The sequence below is a fragment of the Coturnix japonica genome, chromosome 5 (genome assembly GCF_001577835.2).
Source record: "Coturnix japonica isolate 7356 chromosome 5, Coturnix japonica 2.1, whole genome shotgun sequence".
NCBI classification, from domain to species: domain Eukaryota; kingdom Metazoa; phylum Chordata; class Aves; order Galliformes; family Phasianidae; genus Coturnix; species Coturnix japonica.
In genome coordinates, this window is record NC_029520.1 from 22,483,384 (window position 1) to 22,504,169 (window position 20,786).

The 20,786-nt window shown below is 41.2% G+C and overlaps 1 protein-coding gene across 5 annotated transcripts in view; it reads left to right on the forward strand.

Annotated features, from left to right (window-relative positions):
- Positions 1-20,749, forward strand: part of MAPKBP1 (mitogen-activated protein kinase binding protein 1) — an 89,578-nt gene extending 68,829 nt beyond the window's left edge. For 2 of the 5 annotated variants that reach the window (XM_015864358.1, XM_032444853.1), the window contains 11 exons: positions 3,031-3,179; positions 3,733-3,782; positions 4,280-4,516; positions 5,408-5,577; positions 7,054-7,199; positions 7,694-7,864; positions 8,714-8,801; positions 10,311-10,621; positions 11,417-12,328; positions 15,497-15,582; positions 15,962-20,749. In XM_015864358.1, the coding sequence (XP_015719844.1) occupies positions 3,031-3,179; positions 3,733-3,782; positions 4,280-4,516; positions 5,408-5,577; positions 7,054-7,199; positions 7,694-7,864; positions 8,714-8,801; positions 10,311-10,621; positions 11,417-12,328; positions 15,497-15,582; positions 15,962-16,255 (2,614 nt within the window). In that variant the 3' untranslated portion in view covers positions 16,256-20,749. Of the gene's footprint in view, positions 1-3,030; positions 3,180-3,732; positions 3,783-4,279; positions 4,517-5,407; positions 5,578-7,053; positions 7,200-7,693; positions 7,865-8,713; positions 8,802-10,310; positions 10,622-11,416; positions 12,329-12,419; positions 12,479-15,496; positions 15,583-15,961 lie in introns of those variants that run through there. The other 3 variants (XM_015864359.2, XM_015864361.1, XM_015864360.1) reach the window with 3 other exon arrangements.
- Positions 20,750-20,786: the final 37 nt, after the last annotated feature.

Consider the following 20,786-nt stretch of genomic DNA (forward strand, 5'->3'; position numbering starts at 1 on the left):
AGTGGGGCTTTAGTCCGGTCCAGGAAAGCTGTGCAGTTTCCATGTCTCAGAATAGGTTGGGCTTTTGATGCCAGATCAAAAGTGGCGCCTGAGTCTGTGTTGAGCTGCCTTGGTTTTAACACCAGGGAAGCTCAGAAGGCAGCAGCACTGTGATCTTTCTGTCAGGAAAAGTTGGGTAACTTTCATTTGAAAACTCTTAGGCATTTGGCAGAGGGCGGAATCCACTGGTGTGCCCTACCACATAAGATGTTAAAGTTTGATCATCAGCTTTAGACACCTATTTAAGTAGGACGAGATCAGAGTGGCAGTACTGATAACACATCTGTTTAAATGGATAACTGACATTCTAATGTTTTGTTCTTGTGTTATTTTAAGAAAAGAAAAAAGGGTTAAATTCAGGACATGTAAAATAATACAGAGTACCCCCTAGCACTGGATGTTTTAAAACTAGAGCTCCACGTGGCACTCGAAAGTCTGTATTATATAAGCGTCCTGATGACTTTCTAACTGAAGGTCCAGCTCTGCCATTGACCCTTTGCTGTCAGACCCTGCAGAAACCACAGAGAGCAAGACCTGGGCATGGTGCTATTAGGGAGTAGCTCCTTAGCAAAGGAAGAAGATAAGAGCAAGGACGAATAAAATCCTTGCTCTAAGTTAGTTGTGTGTATTGTGAGACCTGGACATGTCTGTACATGCAGCTTTGGAATACCTATTGTGAAACATTCATTCAGGTATAACGATGCTTTGTTGAGGTTGACTGAATCTGCTTTCAAAAAGAATTCAGCAAAAACCCAGAACTCATCTTCCTTGGCTTTCAGAATGCTTTCAGCTCATTCTGAAGGACATCTCATGCTTGTAACCTCATACTATTACTCTGACTTCCATCTAAGAATGAGAGCTGATGAAGTGTTTTGAGGAGATGTGTGGAGTGTGCTTAGAAGATAATTCAGCATGCATAGAGGAAGGCAGGAAAAGAAGGGAGAAAGAAGTGAAGTCTGAATTGAGGGATTGACCTGGATGGGCACAACAGTTAGAACACTCAACCATTGTGAACCTAGGTTTCATTTTCAGGAGTATCAAAGTTTGAAGTCAGTGGCCCTAAGGTGCTTCTGAAAACCCCATTCATTTATCCTCATTTGAGTCACAGGACTGAATTTGAAAAGCGTATGAGAGTTGTGAAAACAAGGGTGTGGAAGGGTTCTTGAATTTTCGCTGGGAAATGCAAGACAACCTTGCTTTCATACTGGATGCATCTGACTTTGTAATTTGTTTGGCACTTTGTATGAGATAAAAACAAAAAAAAAAAAAAAGAAGCCCATCTAACTTCCCAAATATGTTTTACATTTTCTTACTAAACTCCTCGAGGATGCTGGAACATACTTTTCTTTCTTTTCCCCTTGCTAATTTTTTCAGTCCCCATCTGAGGAACAGAGGTTGTCCTTCTGTTTGTAACATAAAACACACTGATAGCAATCCTCCCTTCTCCATTTATACAAATGATAGGACTTGCAGGAATTCAGCAAACACATAACCTTACCTTGCCACATCACCTCCTTGTAGTGAAACATCCAACCAGGTAGATGTTAAGAGGTCTAATAATCCAGCCCTTCTTCCTTCATAAGCCACACATACAAGTCGGATAAGCACAAGCAGAAGGATGCTGTCAGAGTCACTGATACAAAATTAATAATGCCTACCATATATAAACGTAATATACCTTGCAAGATAAATTACGTCATAGCTTGCACTTCATTGGGATTCCCCTGCTCAGTCATAAGAACATGAGAATGACAAGATGTACGCATAAGACAACTGTGGAAAAGATGAAGAGACTGGCAAACTCATATGTCAAAAATAGTGCGGCCAACATGAAACCATTTCACTTGAAGACTCAACAGACTGCACTGTCAGTTTGTTCTTCTTTTGCCAGCACACCTTAAAGCTCATCTGAAAAGACTGGGTAGTTATTGCTCAGCCACTCCTAATAAAATGGAAATTAAAATCATGCCACATGTGGGAAGAGGAAAAATTATAATACCTTAAGTAGTGTTAAAGCTATGTTTTAATATTGTCTGCTATCTGTCAGCTGCAGGAGAACTTGGTTCCTGGCCAGGCTACTTTGCATCTGGTAGATGAACTATATTTATCTTGTGAATAATGCTTGGTACTCAACACCCACCAGCAACATTTTATAAACATCACTAGTGATGAGTTTGGCACTGCAGTTTAAGGCCATAGAGTGGATGCTACTCAAATTTATTTTTGGGATTCTGCATTCGTTTAATTGTTATCCAAAATGGATTAAATCATTTGGTTTCTTTGAATGAAGGGGTGAGGGGAGAGACAGGAAAAAGGGTGGAAAAAAAGAAAGAGATAATAGTTTGGTGCAGGTAAGTGTCCTTAGTTGTTGGGAAATTCTGTACTTATGTCTCTGAGGTCTGTGTGGAAATGCTTGTTTGACCTACTTTGATTAAAGATCTTCCCAAAGTATGTTTTACATTATTCCTTGAGCCTTAAGGCTAAAAATTGCAGCATGGCACTCTTACAGTGTGTGGGCTGTTTATACAGGTTCTGCATGGTGAAGTCCTTGATGTGAACTGACTCCTCTGTGATAATTTGCCACGTATCTAGTTGCTGTCAAACAGGGAATATGTCTATGACATTTTTGATGTGCAAAATAATTCCGGAGAGAAAATGCTTACGAGTGGGAAAAACACTTGACTTTCAAATATGCTATACTGTCCTGGCTCTGAAAAGGAAGGCCAGTTTTCATTCCACTTGAACTGCTCTGGCTCACTTACTTTTGCTCTAATTTCTGTTATCCTTCCACATGCAAGAGATAATTTCAATAAAAGTTTCTACATGCTGTTTTGTAGGGCTTTACTTGCCTTGTTTTTCAGAGAGTGAATTTTGCTTGTACTATGGCTGTTTGTTAGTGTTGAGACACCTTCTGAGTGTTATCTATGGTGGATTTTAAATGGTGAGCAGTTCTTGAGACAGACTGTAATACTTCAAATTCCTGCCTCCCAGGCACGAATCCATCTCTGCCCTATCCTCTGTGCCAGCACTTTCATCAGACAGCGACAAGGATGGTGAAGATGAAGGGAACGACGAAGATGAATTAAGTGGGCTGCAGTCTTTCCATGTTCAGTCCAACTGCAACACTGAGAGAGACTCAGGTAATATTGGAAGAGGGGCATGGGCAGAGATGGAGAAAAAATGTCATGAGTGTGAAGTGGGCAAGAGACAAGATGCTGAGTTGGGGGCAATAAGGTATGGACAGAAAGAGAAAGTCCAAGACAGAAATGGGTGGTTCAGCAACGCTAGGTAATGTTACCAATTCCAGCATCTAAAGAAGGGTGTATTTTAGAGCTCATTTGTTAAATTGCCACGTTTCCTGCTAGTCCCAGCTGGTCGGGCAGTTTTTGAACTAGTGCTTTGGGGTTCAGTTCTACTGTCCACAGAAACTTTTTTTTTCCACCCCAAGCCTTTGATGGACCACTATGCAGTAGCAAATGTTCTGCTGAGTCAGAGAAAACAATATGTCAAATTGTCTGTTAGAAATTTGGTATAACAATTTGGTAGTGCACAAGAAAATGTTTTCATGGTGGTGCATGGTTTCGGGTGGTATAGGAATGCTGCAGTGGAGAAAAGATGAAGTAAGAGGTGTTTCAGAAAGGCAAACTGCTGGCCAAGGATGTCAACCAGGTATATATCTTTTTCCCTTTCCAGATCCAGATCTTACCCTCTCAAGAAGCCTTTCCCAGTGGGAAATGAGGAGGGTGAGTTGCTAAACCTACAAATTGTAGTTCTTATGACAGGGAAAGTGGAAAAGAAATTCATATGTAGATTAAAAACTCTTCATTTACACTACTGGAAAAGGTACAGCTGCAGTGGAAAACCATTGAGAAGCTCCTTGGTGAAGAATGATTTGGAATGGTGAAATCATGCCTAGTTAAGAGACTGTTTCACTTCAACTATCCACATCTGTATCTTTCCATCAGATGTTATGCTTTGGGCCCCTTCGTTTCTGGCATGAAAGTCATGTAGAATTGAAGCTCATCATATCCTTAGATGTGAGTGAGGCACTCATGCTGAGTCGTGAAAAACTGCAACAAAACTGTAATTTAAGATTAAGGGAGGAAATTTAAACTGATGGAGAGCTTTGGGGCTTATATGAAAACAGATATGATTGTGTTTTGCTATGGGCTGCATGTCTTCTGTCTTGTTTTTCTGTCAGCTGAATCCTTAAGACCATCTTTCTTTCATTTTCCTTCAGGCCAAAGAGATAGCAGCAATCCAGCGTTCAGAGGCACCAATGAACAAGGTGCCTCGGCAACGTGGGCGCTGGTCCCAGCCAACCAACAACATAGAAATGACTGTGAAATCCATGCTTGACTTGCGTCAGTTGGAGTCTTTCTCTGTTTCCCGTTCTCCAAGTCGAGATTCATTGTCTCAAAACAGCAATGGGGATGATAGAGAAGAACAGGCAGATCTCCCCATGCACATCAACAAAGTAAGGGTGATGCTTCTCGGTGGAGGTGAATCCACCCCAGTACATCTGTCCTGCCTCTGTTCATTATGTGTATTTATTACTGTGTGCTGCCATTCTTTATATATTGAAATAGAACTATAAATGCCTTCTGAGAAAACTGCTCATCTCTGTAGTAGTTAGTACTCAGTGCAGAGCACATAGGGGATCAAGGTTTCCTTCCAAAGACACAGGGAATACCTTGTATTTTCTCTTTTATTATTTGTGGTTAAAACAAGCTGAGCATGGAATTACATGCATGTGTGCCCAATTTCCTGTTAGGAAAACTAGTGCTAGTAGCAATTGAAATGTGGCTCAACCCTTAGCTGTGGGTTGTGCTAGATTATTGTCATCCTTGAAACATAGCCATGATCTTGGCCACAGTAAGCAACTCGTGCTAATACTTTAGAAGATTAATACCTGTTTTCCAGCAGCAGCTTGTCCTGATGCCTACTCTCATTAGCTTTTCCTTCTGTTGTAACTTTGTGACTTGAGGACTCACTGTGTGTAAATCAGCCAGTGATTTTTAGCTTTGGCCAACAGACTTTTCTGAACTATGCCTGATTAGTCTGTAAACAGTAAAAGAAGCAACTGCTTCTGGGTAGCTTATGCTTCTCTTGTGAGGACAGAGAGGTGTGAGGAGTTTAGCATTCACTATAGAATTTTAGGGGATTACAAATCAAGATTAGAATAGGAAACTACAACAGTTGAACTTCCTAGATGAGGAAGAGAAGGAAAAACATAGGAGTGCTGCCTTCTAATCTCTGATTTTTTTAATGATATTCTGTGCTGTAATTTGTACTTTCTAGCTCTGCATAACAGCTGCTGACTTAAAGTAAAAACACTGGTGATACCTAATCTGTATTCTTTTACTAGGGAGGAAGCTCAATAGCTCCCCAAGACAACCGATCTTGTGTACGACCTCAAGTGATTCGACTCCTGTCTTGTGAAGAGGGGATTTTCTCTCAGGAACTGGAACCATCTGAGAGTGAGGAGTGCGTAATCTACCCTGAACAAGATGAAATCCATCCCACAGACCCAAGCAGGTTAAAAACAAAAATAAGCCTTCTGCTGTGTATGGCTTAGACCTTTCTTGCTTTAGTTTGCTTGCAGCTTGTATGGTAACTTGGATGAGTTGACTCACTGTCTAATTGATGCCAGATGTATTTAGTTGAGGGTTTTATGACATCCTGGTGCTAAAGGAGGCTGAAACAAAGAAAGCACCATTAAAAGAATCTTTCATGTGAGGCTGTGCATTAGCAGCCTCTTCCAGTATTTTGCTTTCTCATCTGGGCTGAAATAAGCAGAAGAAAATTTGGAAGCTGGAAAACCATCTGCCCAGTAGAAATGATGTGACACTATCATTTATGATGATTTCAAACCTAATTGGGCTAGAATCTAACTCATGTAGTATGTGATGACGCTGTTGTGGAAAATGCAATGGGCTACATGAGTTAGAATTTGCAGGGATACTGGAGACAGTGGAGAACCTTTATCCTTCCTCTGCTATTTCTTCTGTTTTAATTTTACCTTATTGAATTTTCCATATTATTTCACATGCCACTTTTCCTTCCCAAATATTATTCTTCCCTTCTTAACCTGATGCTAATAACTGTTTAATTTCCTATGTCTCTTCCTCATCTGTTACAAAGAATGAGCTAATGGCTTTAGGCAGACTTTTACACAAGAGAGTACATGCCAAGATTTTGAAGCTGAAGCTGCTAGTTTTTTTCTCAGTTTCTCTTGATTTACTTTTTAAACTGCACTATGTTAACAGTATGGACAAACCCACATGCTGTTCCAGTGTTTAAGGAGTGGAAGCATTTGGTTGATGTTGGATATGGGCTGGACATATCTCAAAGTATGCACATTTCGCGCATTGTATTTGCCATTCAGTTCCACTGAGTGACTTCTGCAGTCTACCTTGTATTACCCTCAGGCATCAGGCAAAAAGAACAGCATCTGTGTCACACAATAGTGTATGACTCAAAGTCACAAAAGAAATGAGGATCTCCATCATGCAGTACTGTATTTTTACATGATATTCTTCAGTAAATTAGTTTCGCTCAAATCAAATTTCTGTTCTGTAACACTAATGTGACACAAAGAAGTGGGTTTTAAACATGAAAAAATTACTGCATTAGGACTAAAATGGCTGCCAAGCTGGAGTTTGTATCATGTGCCTGATCTGAGACTCATCTTCATCAAGTAGACCACTGTTTGTTCTCCAATTGTGCTGGAAATCAAGCCAGGGCAGTGCAGTGCTGATACCTTGTAATCATGGGAAACTGACAACACCCAGAAAGTCAGACAATCCCTTTGAGACTTCACTGTCCAAGCTTAATGAAATGCAAAAAAAATGTGTAATCATGAAAGAAGTGAACTTCTTTTTCTCTTTAAAGCCTTAATTTTGTAATCAAGGTTGTTATTAACACAGGTAAGGCCTTAAAGTTAGACAGCACTCTTCTTTACATCTAAAACAAATATCTTCTAGTACTGTATCTTTCCTGTCTCTCTTGTAGTGAGTTCCAGGTAAAAGCACTGCCCCATGGGAAGCTAAATAGAAATTATCAGAGCAATGGATGTCCAGACAAACATAGTCCAGACAGTGCCTGCTCTGTAGATTACGGCAGCAGTCGTCTTTCCAGCCCAGACCATCCAAATGAAGGTAAGATGCAAAGATGTTATAATTTGTACCTGATGTGAGACACTGCAGGAACTTGGTTGAACTGTGTTGTGCTATGTTTATCAACTGTGATCCTGATCTCTTAAGTACTCAGTCTCTTCATGAGCTGAGCTCAGGTCACATTCCTGTTAGTTGTGCTAGTAGTGCTGTAAAGATTCAGGCTCATTTGAACAGGTGCTTCAGTGAAGCCTCTGAAGAAGCAATTGGTTGAAGTACACTTGCCATATAAACCTTTGACTTTTTCTCTCACTAGCTTGGGGAGACAGGCTTGCTATTGATTATCCCATAGGCTGTGCTGTTTGGGTGTTGTTAGAACAGATCCGAGAATGTGCACTTAATGCTGATTGACTTGGCAACTGTAGCACTTAAGGTTTAAATTGCTTAGTTTAGCATCTTTGCTGAATATCTTTTTTTAATCTGACATTACTGTGCTTGTACTGCTACAGCTTTTCTTTTTTGTTTGTGCCTTTTCCCAGATTCTGAAAGCACTGAGCCCCTGAGTGTGGACGGCATCTCAGATCTGGAGGGAGAGGAAGGAGAGGAGGATGTGGGTAGCAGCGTGCTAGTGGGAGAAGTTCCTCAGATACCTGATCAGGAGAAGTTCCTCAAGCAGCATTTTGGGACCCTGGGCAGCACTGATGGAAAAGGTACAGCTCTCTCCTTAGTAGGAGCACTTTCTCTGGGAGGACATTCTGCTGCGTAGAAATGTATAAGGAGGGGGAAACAGGGATTTAATGAAGAGATGCCTGAAGATGAGAGGCATCTGGCAAGTCTTTTGATGTGTGTGTTTGTCTCTGTGGATCAGATTGAAGTCTGCGTTAGTTTGGGTGAATTATTGTCCTTAGAATCCTGAAGAGTGGTTCTCTTGTTCTAGCACGAGTTTTTCCTGGTTTATGTGACAATTAATTGTATGTGTGTCCCCATAGGTGGTGTGTAGTGGCCTCTAGTGGTATGTTAAGACATAACAAATGTCACAAAAGAAAAGACTGAAATACTGGGTGGAGGGGGAGAATAAGAGGAGACATCAGAGTGGCAAAGGAGCTGGCTAATCTCTATTGACCAACTCCAGAACAAAGCGTTTCTTTCTAGAATTGATAATGGTTGCACGTAGCAGTATCTGTGTGAGCTGTCTGTTTTAGTAGTATTTTTTTTTCCCATTGATTGTTTTGTTTCCTGCTTGATGCCAGTACCTCACAGTCCTACAGGCAGGATAGGACACAAAGGGAAGAGAAGGAGGAGGAGGCATACCCTTTAGGGAGATTAGCAGTTTAAGGCAGAATAATCTAAGTAGAACAGAAAAGACAAAGGCAATGAAATTATTTAATTCTGTTGTTTGAGCTTAAAAAATCCTCTTGAATGTGGGGGGAGGGGGAAATGCATTCAACAGTCTCTGTGAGAAGAAACTGCATATATCAGAATGTTTATTTGGTCTGTAACTAAATTTCTTTTTTTCCCCCCTTTTTCTTTCTTTCCCCTCCCCCCTCCCATTTAACCAGAATGTTTAGGTGGTTCATGTAGGAGTCTGGAAAGAACTGAAAACCTCAGCATTTCATCTCGTTTTCTTTCCCAGTCTCCAGCTCTCAGGTATGATTCTGCTTGTTTTGAGTGTGTCTGTCTATCTGTTTTTACTAGTGTGGTGAGGTCTTGGCCCAGGCCAAATTAGATAGCAGGCTTCTGCACCTGGCAGGTTGGTTGTGTTTCGGACAGACTGTCCTTTGTCAGTATAGCTGTTTGATTTCTTCCTAATGCATTACTGTTATTTTGTTCTTTTTCTTCTTTTGAGAATCTGATTAACTGTTTTGTGATTAATACCTTGACTGATTAAGATGGAGGAATCACTGTCATCTAATTGACTCTTGACCATTTATGCTTTGTTTATTCTTTTGCATTTCATTCAGCTTGGACAATGAAAGTAGGCTTGTCAACTTTTCCTTTGTTTTACAGTCCTTTCTTGACTCACCCTTGTTTCTCAGTCCTGTGCCTCCACAGGGTACTCCAGTTTTGTACAAAGCCCCATGGGAATATTATACGTCCAAAAAGTCCTCAACCCTAAAGCCTCTCGGAAGGCCTCTCTGAGCTTTTTCCCTTGGTGTTTAAAGAAAGAATAAAAGAAAAAGAAAGAAAAAAAAATAAAAAAGAAAAAGAGGAACAAAAGATAGTGGTGGTGTAAATGCTTCTGCTGATTCAAGTTAATAAGTGTTTAAAACAAAAATCTCCTTCTTATTCCTCCAAAATAACAACATGGAATCTTGGCTTAATTTAATTTAATTGTGTAGAATGGAGCTGGGTTTAAGTACATCTGTGTTTTACCAGCTGTGTCTAGATTCACCACATTATGGAATTTTATCATTGCTTTATTCGGATGCAGCTGTTGCTGCTGTCAGGCATGCTTCCTGATCTGTCTTGCATTGGAACCTCACGTTTAAGAAGAAAGTCAGTGGTTAGTTATTGTATAAGCTTCTGGAAATTGCAGTGATGAATGAAGGAAGTTACTGGCACTTGAGAGGTGTGATAAGTGAAGTAGTTCTATGTTACTATGTTACTAGAACTTCCACACTTCTAATCTTTCTGTCAAACATGCCAAACTAAAAGTTGCCTCCTTTCTGAGGTAAGCCTTCTGTACTTGTCTGAAATGGTGAGAAAACAAGACTTTTCTCTTGAAGGTACTGAATAATTTTCATAGTAACTATACTTTGATAAGGCTACAAGTTATGATAATTTTGTCTTGGAGTATCTTAGAATGTGAAAGACTTTACTGTTAGTAAGGTGAGCTGAGAGAAGAGACATGACCTGACTTTACCCATTCTTCCCTCTGCCTGGAATGTTTCCTTCTATCTTGCCTTCACCTTTTAACATGTCCCTCCCTGAAAAATTGATTCAGTGCTTCTTGTGATTGAGTAACCTGATGTAGAATGCTTTAAGATCAATACATCCAGGAATAAATAGTACTGTTAACAGCTTAGGACTATTGTGCCTTTAAAAAGTCTAGGTATGGAAAGAAAAGGCTTTTAAACTGGCTTAGTGTATGTGCTTGATTGTCCAGGGTTATGTACTTACTTGTTTTAGTTAGGATTTCTTCATTGCTTTCTCTAGGCGCTTGTCACTCTCCTCATCGAATCTGATACTGGATTCAAAGTCCACCGAGCCTCCAGCTCCAACCAGTCAGTTCACTCAAGACTCGCTGAGAAAAGACAGCAGCCATCCTGCTGATGCTTTGGAAAACAACCACCTCCTGGATAATGTAAACTTGCATCAAGCTGTTTATGCCCAGAAAAAACGCAAGTCGGCCTTGGAGACCAGCAGAGTTGGTATGGCTCCTGGACGAGTTATTGCATCCTTTCCAGAAGGCCCTGTGAATGCAGTGATGAGAAAGGCACAGTCAGTTCATGACCTTGTTCATGAGGGTAAGGACTCCAACTGGAATGATGATATATATGAAATGGGGAGGTTTGAGTGGAGATTAAATTTCTATCTTTTGTGTTCTGAGATACAAGCTTTGTGTGACTTATAATTCTTAGCCCATCAAGGGAAAATATTTTTGCTTTGTAGCACAGATGCTGGTCGACTAATTAGTAGTTTCTGATATTTGTCTGGCAGCTTTAGGAGGAGAAATGCCAAGGGTGAAACTGGCTATTTGCAAAGAAATCTCCTCCTGCCATGAGCGGTTGCTCCAGACAAAAAGTGAAGCTCCCGAGGGTGAGGAGGGGAGTAAAAAGGGAAAAAGAGTGCAGTAAGAGGGGAGCTTACTGTATATATGCACTCTGTGTGAAAGAAGTGGAGGAACCCCAGTTCTGAAACAGTCAACTCAATGGAGCTGTTAGTAAGCACTAAGTTTGTTTTTAAAAAATGAATCTTAACACCACAACTCCATGAATAAGTGAGTAGATTAGAGAACCGACAGTTCTTGCCTGCTTCCTCTGCCTTCTCAGTTAACAGTCATGGTGGTCTGAGGTGTTTTGGTTGTATGCTTTAAGAACAGGTCTCTCCTCAGGTAAGCAAGTGTGCAAGCAGGATGGAGGATGGGGAAAAAAGAAAGAGTTGAAGCTTGGCAATTTTAACCTGAAGTAGTGATTTTGTACACCTCCTCTGGGGGCTGAGCTGAGGCACATAGACTGAAGCAGCTCTGTTGCTTTCCAGTTTTGGAATTTACTGCAGGCTCTTGTCTGTTTTTGGCATGTTTGTCTGTTTAATTTTCACAGATAAGGGTCCTGGAGTGGTATCTTCTGCCAAGCAGCGTCCTCATACTCTTATGGTGGTTGAGAAGGATCCCAGACCTAATAATTGCAGGGCGTTATCATCCAGTCTGTTGAAGATGGATGGATCTGGTGCTCTGCTGGCCAAAGATGTCAGGGCTGCAAAACCAAAGTCCTACATGAACCCTACAACCAGCTTCCGGGCTAAGATGTCAAGGAGCATATCTGTAGGGGAAAATCTGTACCTTGGTTACTCCACCGACGTGTTGACTGATGGGAGGACTAGCCCTCCAGCGGCAGAGAAGACGCAGTTCAGTCCCACAGCAGATGCTGAGAAGACGAAGTTAACAGTAAAAGAAAATTATCCAGTGAAGCCAGCACTTCAGCCAATTGTAAACTGCTCGTCTCCCAAGTCCTTTCACAGCAAGTTGGCATCGTCAAATCGAGCACACCTGATTCTCGACATTCCTAAGCCATTGCCTGATAGACCCACACTGGCCTCCTTCTCACCCACTACCAAAACCAAAACCCTGCTTGAGCCACAGTCTCCACAGTCACCTGCTGGGGCCTGTAAAAAGAAACCTTCACTCCCTGACGTCCGAACCTCCAAGAAGGAGAATCAAGCTTCTGGGTGTCTGGTTTCTGTTAGAGAGAATTCAACAGGACTCTCTAAGGAGAGCCCAGTAGAGAGTACAATTTCAAGGACAGGTTGCCAGTTTGAGCCAGGGGTCACAAATCTAAAACCAAGGGAGTTTTCAGAGGTCCGGCAACTGAAGTCTCCAGAAAGCACACTGCCCAGGTGTAAGGAGAGGATCACTGGCATCGCATGTGTGCTAGACAACCAACCTGGACTTTGCCCACTAGAACCCATCAGGCCGAGGTCTCCTACATCTGTAACTGCCTTGGCACAGGTCTCAGGTGTGCATGGATACCCATCTCTTATCTTCCCCCTTCTGTCTCCTGTCTTTGTGAACCGCTTCACGATCCCATCACATTTCTTTACGTCCAGCTTCTGGCCTGTCTCGTCCTGTCTGCACCTGTCTCGTTCCATAAGTCATCCCCTCAATGGTGAGAGTCTTCTTCAGCCTGACATCTTTTTCTGAGTCTTTAATTTCCATTTCCTCTGAGTCTTATATCTGAATGGTTGGTAGATCTCAGCAGCTCCTTGTGCAATTGCACCTGGGAACTCAAACATTACTTTTGGTCAGTCCTGAAAAATGACGTGCTAGGAATCCCCAGTAGTACATGTAGGTTACACCAATTTTGCTCTTCTCAAGGTATATCTGACCAGTAAATGAAAGTGCAGGCCAATATGTGTTAGCTGGACCTAGCAAGATAATAGTGATAATAAAGTTACACCACTAAGCACTTACTGATTAGTGCAAGCGTGCAGAATCCAGAGTTGCTTACCTGCAGATTTGTTGTATTAGATAAAGCTCGGCAAAAGTGAGTTCCTTGCTGTAGCCATGTGTAAGAGCAAGAAAGTGAGTGCTGCTGTCATGTCTGCAGGTTGCATGGATTTTTAAATTATCTCTAATTTGAAGGAAAAGGTACTAGCTGGGGAGCTATTTTACATGCTGAAAGAGCTCTTGAATTTGTTATAAGCTCTGATTTAAGGTACTTCAAACAAATGAAAACTAGCTGGTAACTTCAAACTGAATCAGAAGTCCTAACTGCCAAGGCTGAGGTCTCCAGTGATTTTTCTTTTGTGTCAAAGCCTGAAATGTCTTCCTGAATTCCTCGGCTGAGTTGTACAGTGTGAAGCTGGATGTCAGCCAATGCACAGACACCTTGCACGTTAGAGGGACTATCCAGTGAACAGTTTTAAAAGCCCTTTTGCTTTCTTATTCACATCTGAGGAGGAGCATTTCTAGAATACTTTAATCAATAACTTTTTGTGATCCCAAGCTGCTCTACCACTCACTGCAGTGTTTAAATGCAATTATAAAATCATTATAGAGAGAGAGAATCTGGAATTTCTAGAGGGATCAAACACTAAGATTGAGGCACTGGTATGCAAAATAGGAAATGTTTTGTCTGATGGACTTAATGTTATGCTATAGAGCAGTTGCTTTGTTGAACATTGAGCGTCTGAAACTTCCAAACTCTCAGCCTTACTGTGATGAGATGTCCTTCAACAGAAATGCAACTTTGAGCTGTGGAATCATTTCTACAGTGGGAAAATAGTAGTCCAGTTGTTTGTACACTTCATAGTGAGTTTTCTCTTCTAGACTTGGAAATCAAGCGATGAATGTATCACATGATTTTTGTTGGGTTGCTAGGAATCTGTTTGCAGAGTTAGCACAGATGGTTCAGAGAAAAGGGTTGTTTTTTTTTATTGTTTGCTTTTAAAGGCAGCTCCCAGTGCAGTGCACAGCATGCTCTGTCAGGGTACTTCAGAAGCATCCTTTAGTCAGTACAGTGGATCCACATTTTTTTGTCCTCACTGACAGCTGTCAGCCTTCACCTTCTTGGAAATAACTTTTTCCGTATTTTTAGTGGTAAATGCTGGAAAAGCTGACTTTTGCTGTGGACAATCTGCTGTGATTTCTGTGGAACATAACGTGGCAATTTAGACTAGTACTGCAGGGCTGACAGTCAGAGATCTTTCTGCTTCTGACTTGCTCTGTGACTTCTGGATTCTGCTTAATTTTTCTATCCTTCAGTTTTCCTGCTTGCATAACATTTGCTCTTCAGGAGACTTAACTGTTTTTGTGAAAGCATTTTGACAACAACAGTTAAAATGCTGAAGATATGCTGAATACTGTTGCTGTGTTTAATATTCCCTGATGGTTTCTGAAGAGCTCTGCAGACAGAAAATGCCTGTTATTCAAGCATTTGTATTTTATTTGTGACCTTTCTCCAGACTGGCATCTCACAGAACTGAGACCAGCATAAAACCATGGTCAGAGGAGAAATCCAGGAACAATAGTGAGAAGAAAGAACTGTTTTGAGGGAGTGGGAGGGAAAAGGTGGGAGTAGGTATGGCAAAAAAAACCTATAAAGGTAGCAGGGCAAGAACCTTGGATGGAACTGAAGCCCATTGTGCTCAAACTCTACAGGGCTGAGTGATTCAGGAAAAAGAATACAGATGGATTTGTTCATGTACCTTTTTGCTTTTCAACATGTACATATGAGTGAATATTCGTCTAGCAGCATTTATACATCTTCTGTATATATTCATGAATTTATGAAATTATTGAATGAAATTAGATGAGGTCCCCTTCCACCTGTTCAATGATAACCTTTGTGAAGTGCAGAAATAATAGAAGTAATGTGACTAAGTTCTGCTTTTTAGGTAACTAAAGGAAGTTGAATGCCCTTTGTCTAGGCTATTTTAAATTGAAGATAACTGCAGACTGTGTGTGTGTCAGTGTCCTTGTTCATGATTTACGTCTTAACTCATGGAAGTGTTTATTAAAGCCTTGCAGGCCTTCAGCTCTGATGCTATGAAAGTATTGCCCAGTGAAAGGCTGGAAGAAAGTGGTGTTTTTCAGTTCCTTCCTTTTATTTTCAGTCTTTGAATTACAGTGTCACAGTACCCTGAGCAATTAAGGAGTGTGATTCCTTTATGATTGTGTTAGTCAGCAGTCATCTAGAGCTCAGTCCTTGCTAGAGAACACTGTAATAAGTCAACATACTCCTTTGTTCCCATAGCTCATTGTTGTATATGGTGCAGAACAGTATATAAAGGGGAGTGTGTAGGTTTCAGATTAGGTGGATGCCAAATTAGAGGCTCCTCAGATCACAACCCTTTGCTATTGGAAGACTTGAAGTTGAATTTAACTATGAATGAAAATGGCATATGTGATCTCTGACTGTCATTGACTGTAACAGCACTGTGTAATCTATAGAGACCATTACTGACTTTGAAGAAACTAGGCAATGGAAAAAAAGGAATGTTTGAAACAAGAAGCATCTGTCAGTAATATGAAGGAAAGTTCATGCAGAACAAAAATGAATAAGAACTGTGTGCACATGATCTTCTGAATATGTGTAAAGAAATGTTTTCAACCCAGCTGTGAGATCTCAGATATTGAAGTATCTGTATCTTACTTATTTTTTTTATTTTTTCCTCCCATTCAGAACCAAGCATCAGTGTGGAGCAATGTGAGCATGTGGTATCAGAGCTCCAGGACAGCATGCGCAAAGCCATTCATCTTTACCATGCGGTGAGTGATCTTTGACACAGGATCTATTTTAACAGATTGGTTTTACAGCCCAAGAGTACAGAATATGCGTGCTTACACACTCTAATTATTCTCTGTACTGTGAGTTCAGTGGCAGAAGCTGCCTGACTGTTTACTTCTCCGTACCTAAGCTTGAACTGGGCAGGCAGTATTCTTGATTTTTCAACTTCTGCATTTTCCAGTGGCTTGTTATGGCATTCTGAGCAAATCAATTAACTTGCCAAACTGTTTTGTCTATCTGTAAACTGAAAATAACAGCATGCTCTTTTTCAAAGGGCAATTGGGGAATTAGTATTTATACTATGTTTCAGAGATACAGAATATTATAGGAACTTTACATTTTATTATCCCCTTTTTTCAGGTGCTAAATGATACAGAGTCATCTACTGACAAAGATAAAATAGCAGGCCTCCTGACAGAAACATTTTCCTTAATGAAGAAAGAGTTGGACTCCCTGAAGCATGAGGAAGAACTGCCAAAGGTTAAGGAGGTACTGATGAAGCCACAAGATACTGCTAGGTCAATAAATGACAAATGTGGTGCCAATCTACCAAGTTCCAAGAGTTTAGGAGACGAACAGACATTAGCTTTGCTGGAACAGTACTCGGAGTTATTGTTACAAGCTGTTGAACGACGCATGGACAAAAAACTCTAAAAGCAGCGTCTTTCAGGTGTTTGTGAATGCACAGAAATAATCCGAAGAGGAGGACCACAGAGAGATCTTCAGACCAATGCTGTCATCACACTGGTCTAGAGCTGGTGGGGTGACCTTTATAAACTGATTTCCTCAGGCTCCTACAGTTGGCTTGCTCTAATTCTTAGGAATGTGCTGGACACAATTTTAGTGTTTTTTTTTTCCCTCCAGTCGTCTTCAACTTCCTGTCTCTAGATTGTCTTTAGACAAAGTTCTGAAAGAGGAGTTTGGAGAAATTGCCTTGAAATTTCTTCCTAGCCAGGAGATCAGGATGTTTGGCACCTAAAGAAACAAAGAAAATCTCATTTATCCAAGAACTTCTGAACTGCGGACTGAAAACAAAGGAGTCCAAGTGAAGCTGATCCCTTCTCCAAAACTCTAGGAGAATCAAGAAGCAGACTTTTTATGGGTTTATTTATTAATTTATTCTGACTGTTGTTCTGTGTCATGTTTATGACCAGTAACTATCCTTTAACAAAAAAATGTCAATCTCTTGCCATATCCCAGCGAGAAACAATCTCTGTATTATAAATCTCCAAGAGGGAGACAGGCTGGAGTGTCTGTGCAATTAATGAACTGGTTTCTGCTTAAATTTTGTCTTGCTGTTCTTTCTTTTCCTTCCATAGTTTGTTACTTGGAGTAATCCTACTGTTGTTATGACTACTCTTGTCTGCTTTTCCCTTTGTTTCACAAGACAGTCCTCATAGCTGTGTTTTATCTTCATTCGCCTCCAGGGGGAAGACTCCATAGCCCTTGGGCCAAGCTTTGGAGTTGCCTGACAAAATCAGTAGTGATAATTTTAATCTGGAATTTGATGTTACGTTGATGTTCTTCTGCAGACATTTTTAAAAGGGGGTTATATACAAATAGGAAAGTTCGTTTCAGCCACCTTTCACATTTAGGAATTGGATATCAACTTTGATGTTATCAATACTGGTAAATTTGGGGATATGATTGATTTGTGGAGAGATCACACGGAAAGCCTGGTTTCCAACAGCATAACTCTGGATGTGAGAGTTCTTCAGTGCAACTGCTTGTCTTGTATGATTTGTTGATTTCACAGGCTTGATAGAAAAGGTATTTTTTCTTGTTGTTCCAGGAAAACAGAATACTTACATCCCAAGAGAGCTGGGATTCTTGTCCATTTTGTATTTCTGTTTCAGCTACCCACAGAAAATGGTTTTCCAAGAATATACCAAAATATTTTTGAATGTGATTATTGCCATTCCCACCCCCAGCCTCTCTCCATTGATTTCTTGGCTGACATGGAAAATCATCACCTCTTGCATTTGTGTGTACAGTATTCTTCTCACCTTCTCTAAGACTCTGCTAACTTTTATTTATTATGACTTAAAACTGTCCAGTGATATTTTATTAGTCAACAATAAGCTATAAAACAAACAACACCCTCCCCCGCCCCCCCAGTGTACCAACAGTGAAACTCTTCAGTACCTTCCCCTGTAATTCTCACTCCTTTCTATAATCTCCTAATTTACTTGCGTTTATTTTAAGGTAGAGCTTAAAAACCGCTTCTTATTTATACTCCCGCTTTATAAAACTAATGCAAGTAACAAGCTTTCATGTGCATGAGAGAATGCTACCGTCTGTGGCGTTCGCTTAAAGGTAGCTAGACTGCATCAGTTTGTTCTGTGGGCTGGAAGCTTGAAGCAGTCTTCTTTCATTTTGCTGTCCTGGCTGTCATCTCTTTGAAGCCCTGTGGCACTCAGAAATGCAATATGTTGATTAGCTTTGCTTTCTCTTTCTGTGACTGGGGATTTGCAGTGCAGCCTTTTTTACTACTGGGCCAGCCAGACTGGTGTAGGATGGCTTATTTCTTCAGTGGAATCCAGGGCTGAATAATCTGCAGTTGTCACTGTTACCTTGCCTGATCACTGCTGCTCAGTTCTTTGCAATGTGGCAGTATGTGGAGTGCTTTCAGAGCTTTCCAACTGCTTTTGTCCCTAATGTAAATCTGCCTCATTGAGTGTTGCAGGTGTCCTTGCTAACCTTTCTTTCCGTGGACTTGTACTAAAACTTCAGAAGTGGTATCTTCGAGTCCTTTCTCATCATTGTACTATGCTGAACTGATGCGTGTGCTGGGTCCCGTAGGCAGAGAGGTTTTTACAAAGACAAATTGAAAAGTATAGAAACTTTCTGTTGGTTTCCTCGAGTAAAAAGGTGTGTTGGAGGTGCTACAAGTGAAGTGTCTGGTGGCAGTTGTGCTGGGCTGTGATGGAGTTAGTGTGAGCCAAGCTTGCTTTTGGGATGATTAGTTCTTCCTCTTTCAGACTGTGAACATGTATGTCCTAGTAACTTCTTGCTCTGCTGGGACCTCAAGACACTCAGGTAAAATAGCAGCCCCTTCAACCCAGGTATCTTTTGGTACTGAAGGTTATGATTTGAGGGTTCCTTATTCTATTTCCTTGTGCAGTTTTATTATCCACTTCATTATTTCAATTATGTGGTAGTAGCAAAAATGGCTGGAGAGAGCCAGTGGTCAGAGCGAAGTTCACATCAAACTAAAGGACAACAACAACCAGTGCAAATGGCATAGCGATATAAAGCAGCACTCCTTGGAAAGAAGGCGTGTGAAGCAAATAGGATTTTTAAGCTGATCAGAGCAGGTTTTGCTTCCTGGAGTGGATTTTGCTTGGGCATCACGGCTGCATGCAGGAAACCAGAGGTAAATTCTGACTGGAATGATGGTAAAAGAGGCATCAGGCAAGTGGGTGAGCTGATGGAGGGTGGCTGTGTAGTTTAAAGTAGAATAGTATATGTAGGACATTCAGAAAACAGTAGAGGTAGAGATGGTCTTGGTCCAAAGAACATTGTTTGGCCAGTAACCATTTAAGATAAAGTACAGAAAAGCTTCAGGAAAGTAGATTTAGGACAGAAGTGGTGATCTGTAATTGCTGAATGAATCAGAAAGTGTTTTTAGAAATGTTCTACCAGGCCTCTTGTTTCCTTGCTTGCTGCCCTCTAAGCAAATGTTTATTCAAAGGCAAGGGAGCCAGCTGCTTGCCCAGGGTTTGGAAATTAAGAACTGAGAAGTTCAGTAGAAGAGCTGCTAGTGCCACAACTGTGTTGATGCTTGAGATGAATACAACTGTCTCTTTCCTGTTAAGTTCCTATTCTAACAGTGGGGCATACTCCTAAAAATTCTAGTTTACAGTGCAGAGCACAAATGGGATACATTTTCTTGCACCTTGTAAATGCAGTTTGTTACAGACAGAGAAACACGGAATAGTAATTGCTTAGAAAGTGAGAAAGTCTTTGGGAGGAGGTGTTAAGCTTGAGCCTATCCCTCATACTGGTTTGTGATCCCTCTTACAGGTTTGTGTGGGTGTTAGAACAGATACAACCAGACACCTGTACTAAAACGAGTTGTTTGTTTAGCATTGTCCGTATTAAGAATTTAGACTTACCTGTCTTTCTTACATGCTTTTAGTCCTCTCATACCTAGTATTTCTGCTCAAAATGAGAATTGTGTATTTTCCCCCACCTTGCTTATGAATAGCATTGCCGTGGGACCCTTGCTTTGCTTGTAGGCCTCTGAGGTGGTGCAGGGGGAGGGCAGCAGGTGCAGTGTCCTTCCTGGGCAGTGGCTGCAGCCTCCCTCGGGGTGCCCAGGCCGTGTGTTTACATGGGTCCTTTGCTTCTCCTGCCTCCTCTCTCAGGTGTCTCCTTTCTCTTGGCTCTCCCAGGTGGTGGTTGGGTCAGGCCTTGGAGCTCCTTCACCAAAACCTCCCATTTTATGCAGAATCCATTGCCCCCTTATAGAGAAACCCTCATTCTCTGGAGCAGAAACGTACAAACTTTTAACTTTTTTGTTTTTTAAAGAAAGGATATGTATATAATTATATATAAGGAAAAAAAATACAGTTATTTAAGCACTATTGGTAAATCCATGCATGTATATGGTATTTCCCTTCCTCCGTGCCACCCCTTCCCTTGGATGTGCAGCATCCAGAACACTAAATGATACAAACCTCATTAAAACAAGCGACAGGTCTGGTGCTGCTCGAGGGTGAGCAGGTGCTTTCTGTGGCTGAGCTGTTCCATACAGTGTAGGTCGTGGGCTGAGCCCTGCTGTAAGGATGGACGGGCACCGGGCAGCGACACTAGGAATAAGCCATGTCCTCTCTGCATGTCGTGTGGGCACCCCAGCTCTGTGGGTGTCGGCACTGCCCTTCTCCTTCACCTGTTTAAAATAGGGGGGAAAAAATCTATTCTCTTGCTTTATTTATAGATGTTTTTATACTTCTCCCTAAGTGAAATAATCCACGTGAATGTCCTTTTTTCTGGATTTTGTAAAAATAAAAACCATTTTCTTTTTTTTTTTTTTTTTTTTTTTGCACTGCGAGGCGCCCCGTGCGGGAGCTGTTTTTAAACTCTGTATTCATTTGTATTCCGTGTCTTAGAAGTGTTTCAATAAAAACGTGCTCATTTGGTACAGCCGTGCCTGCAAGGGGGCAGCGCTGCCCTGCGGGGG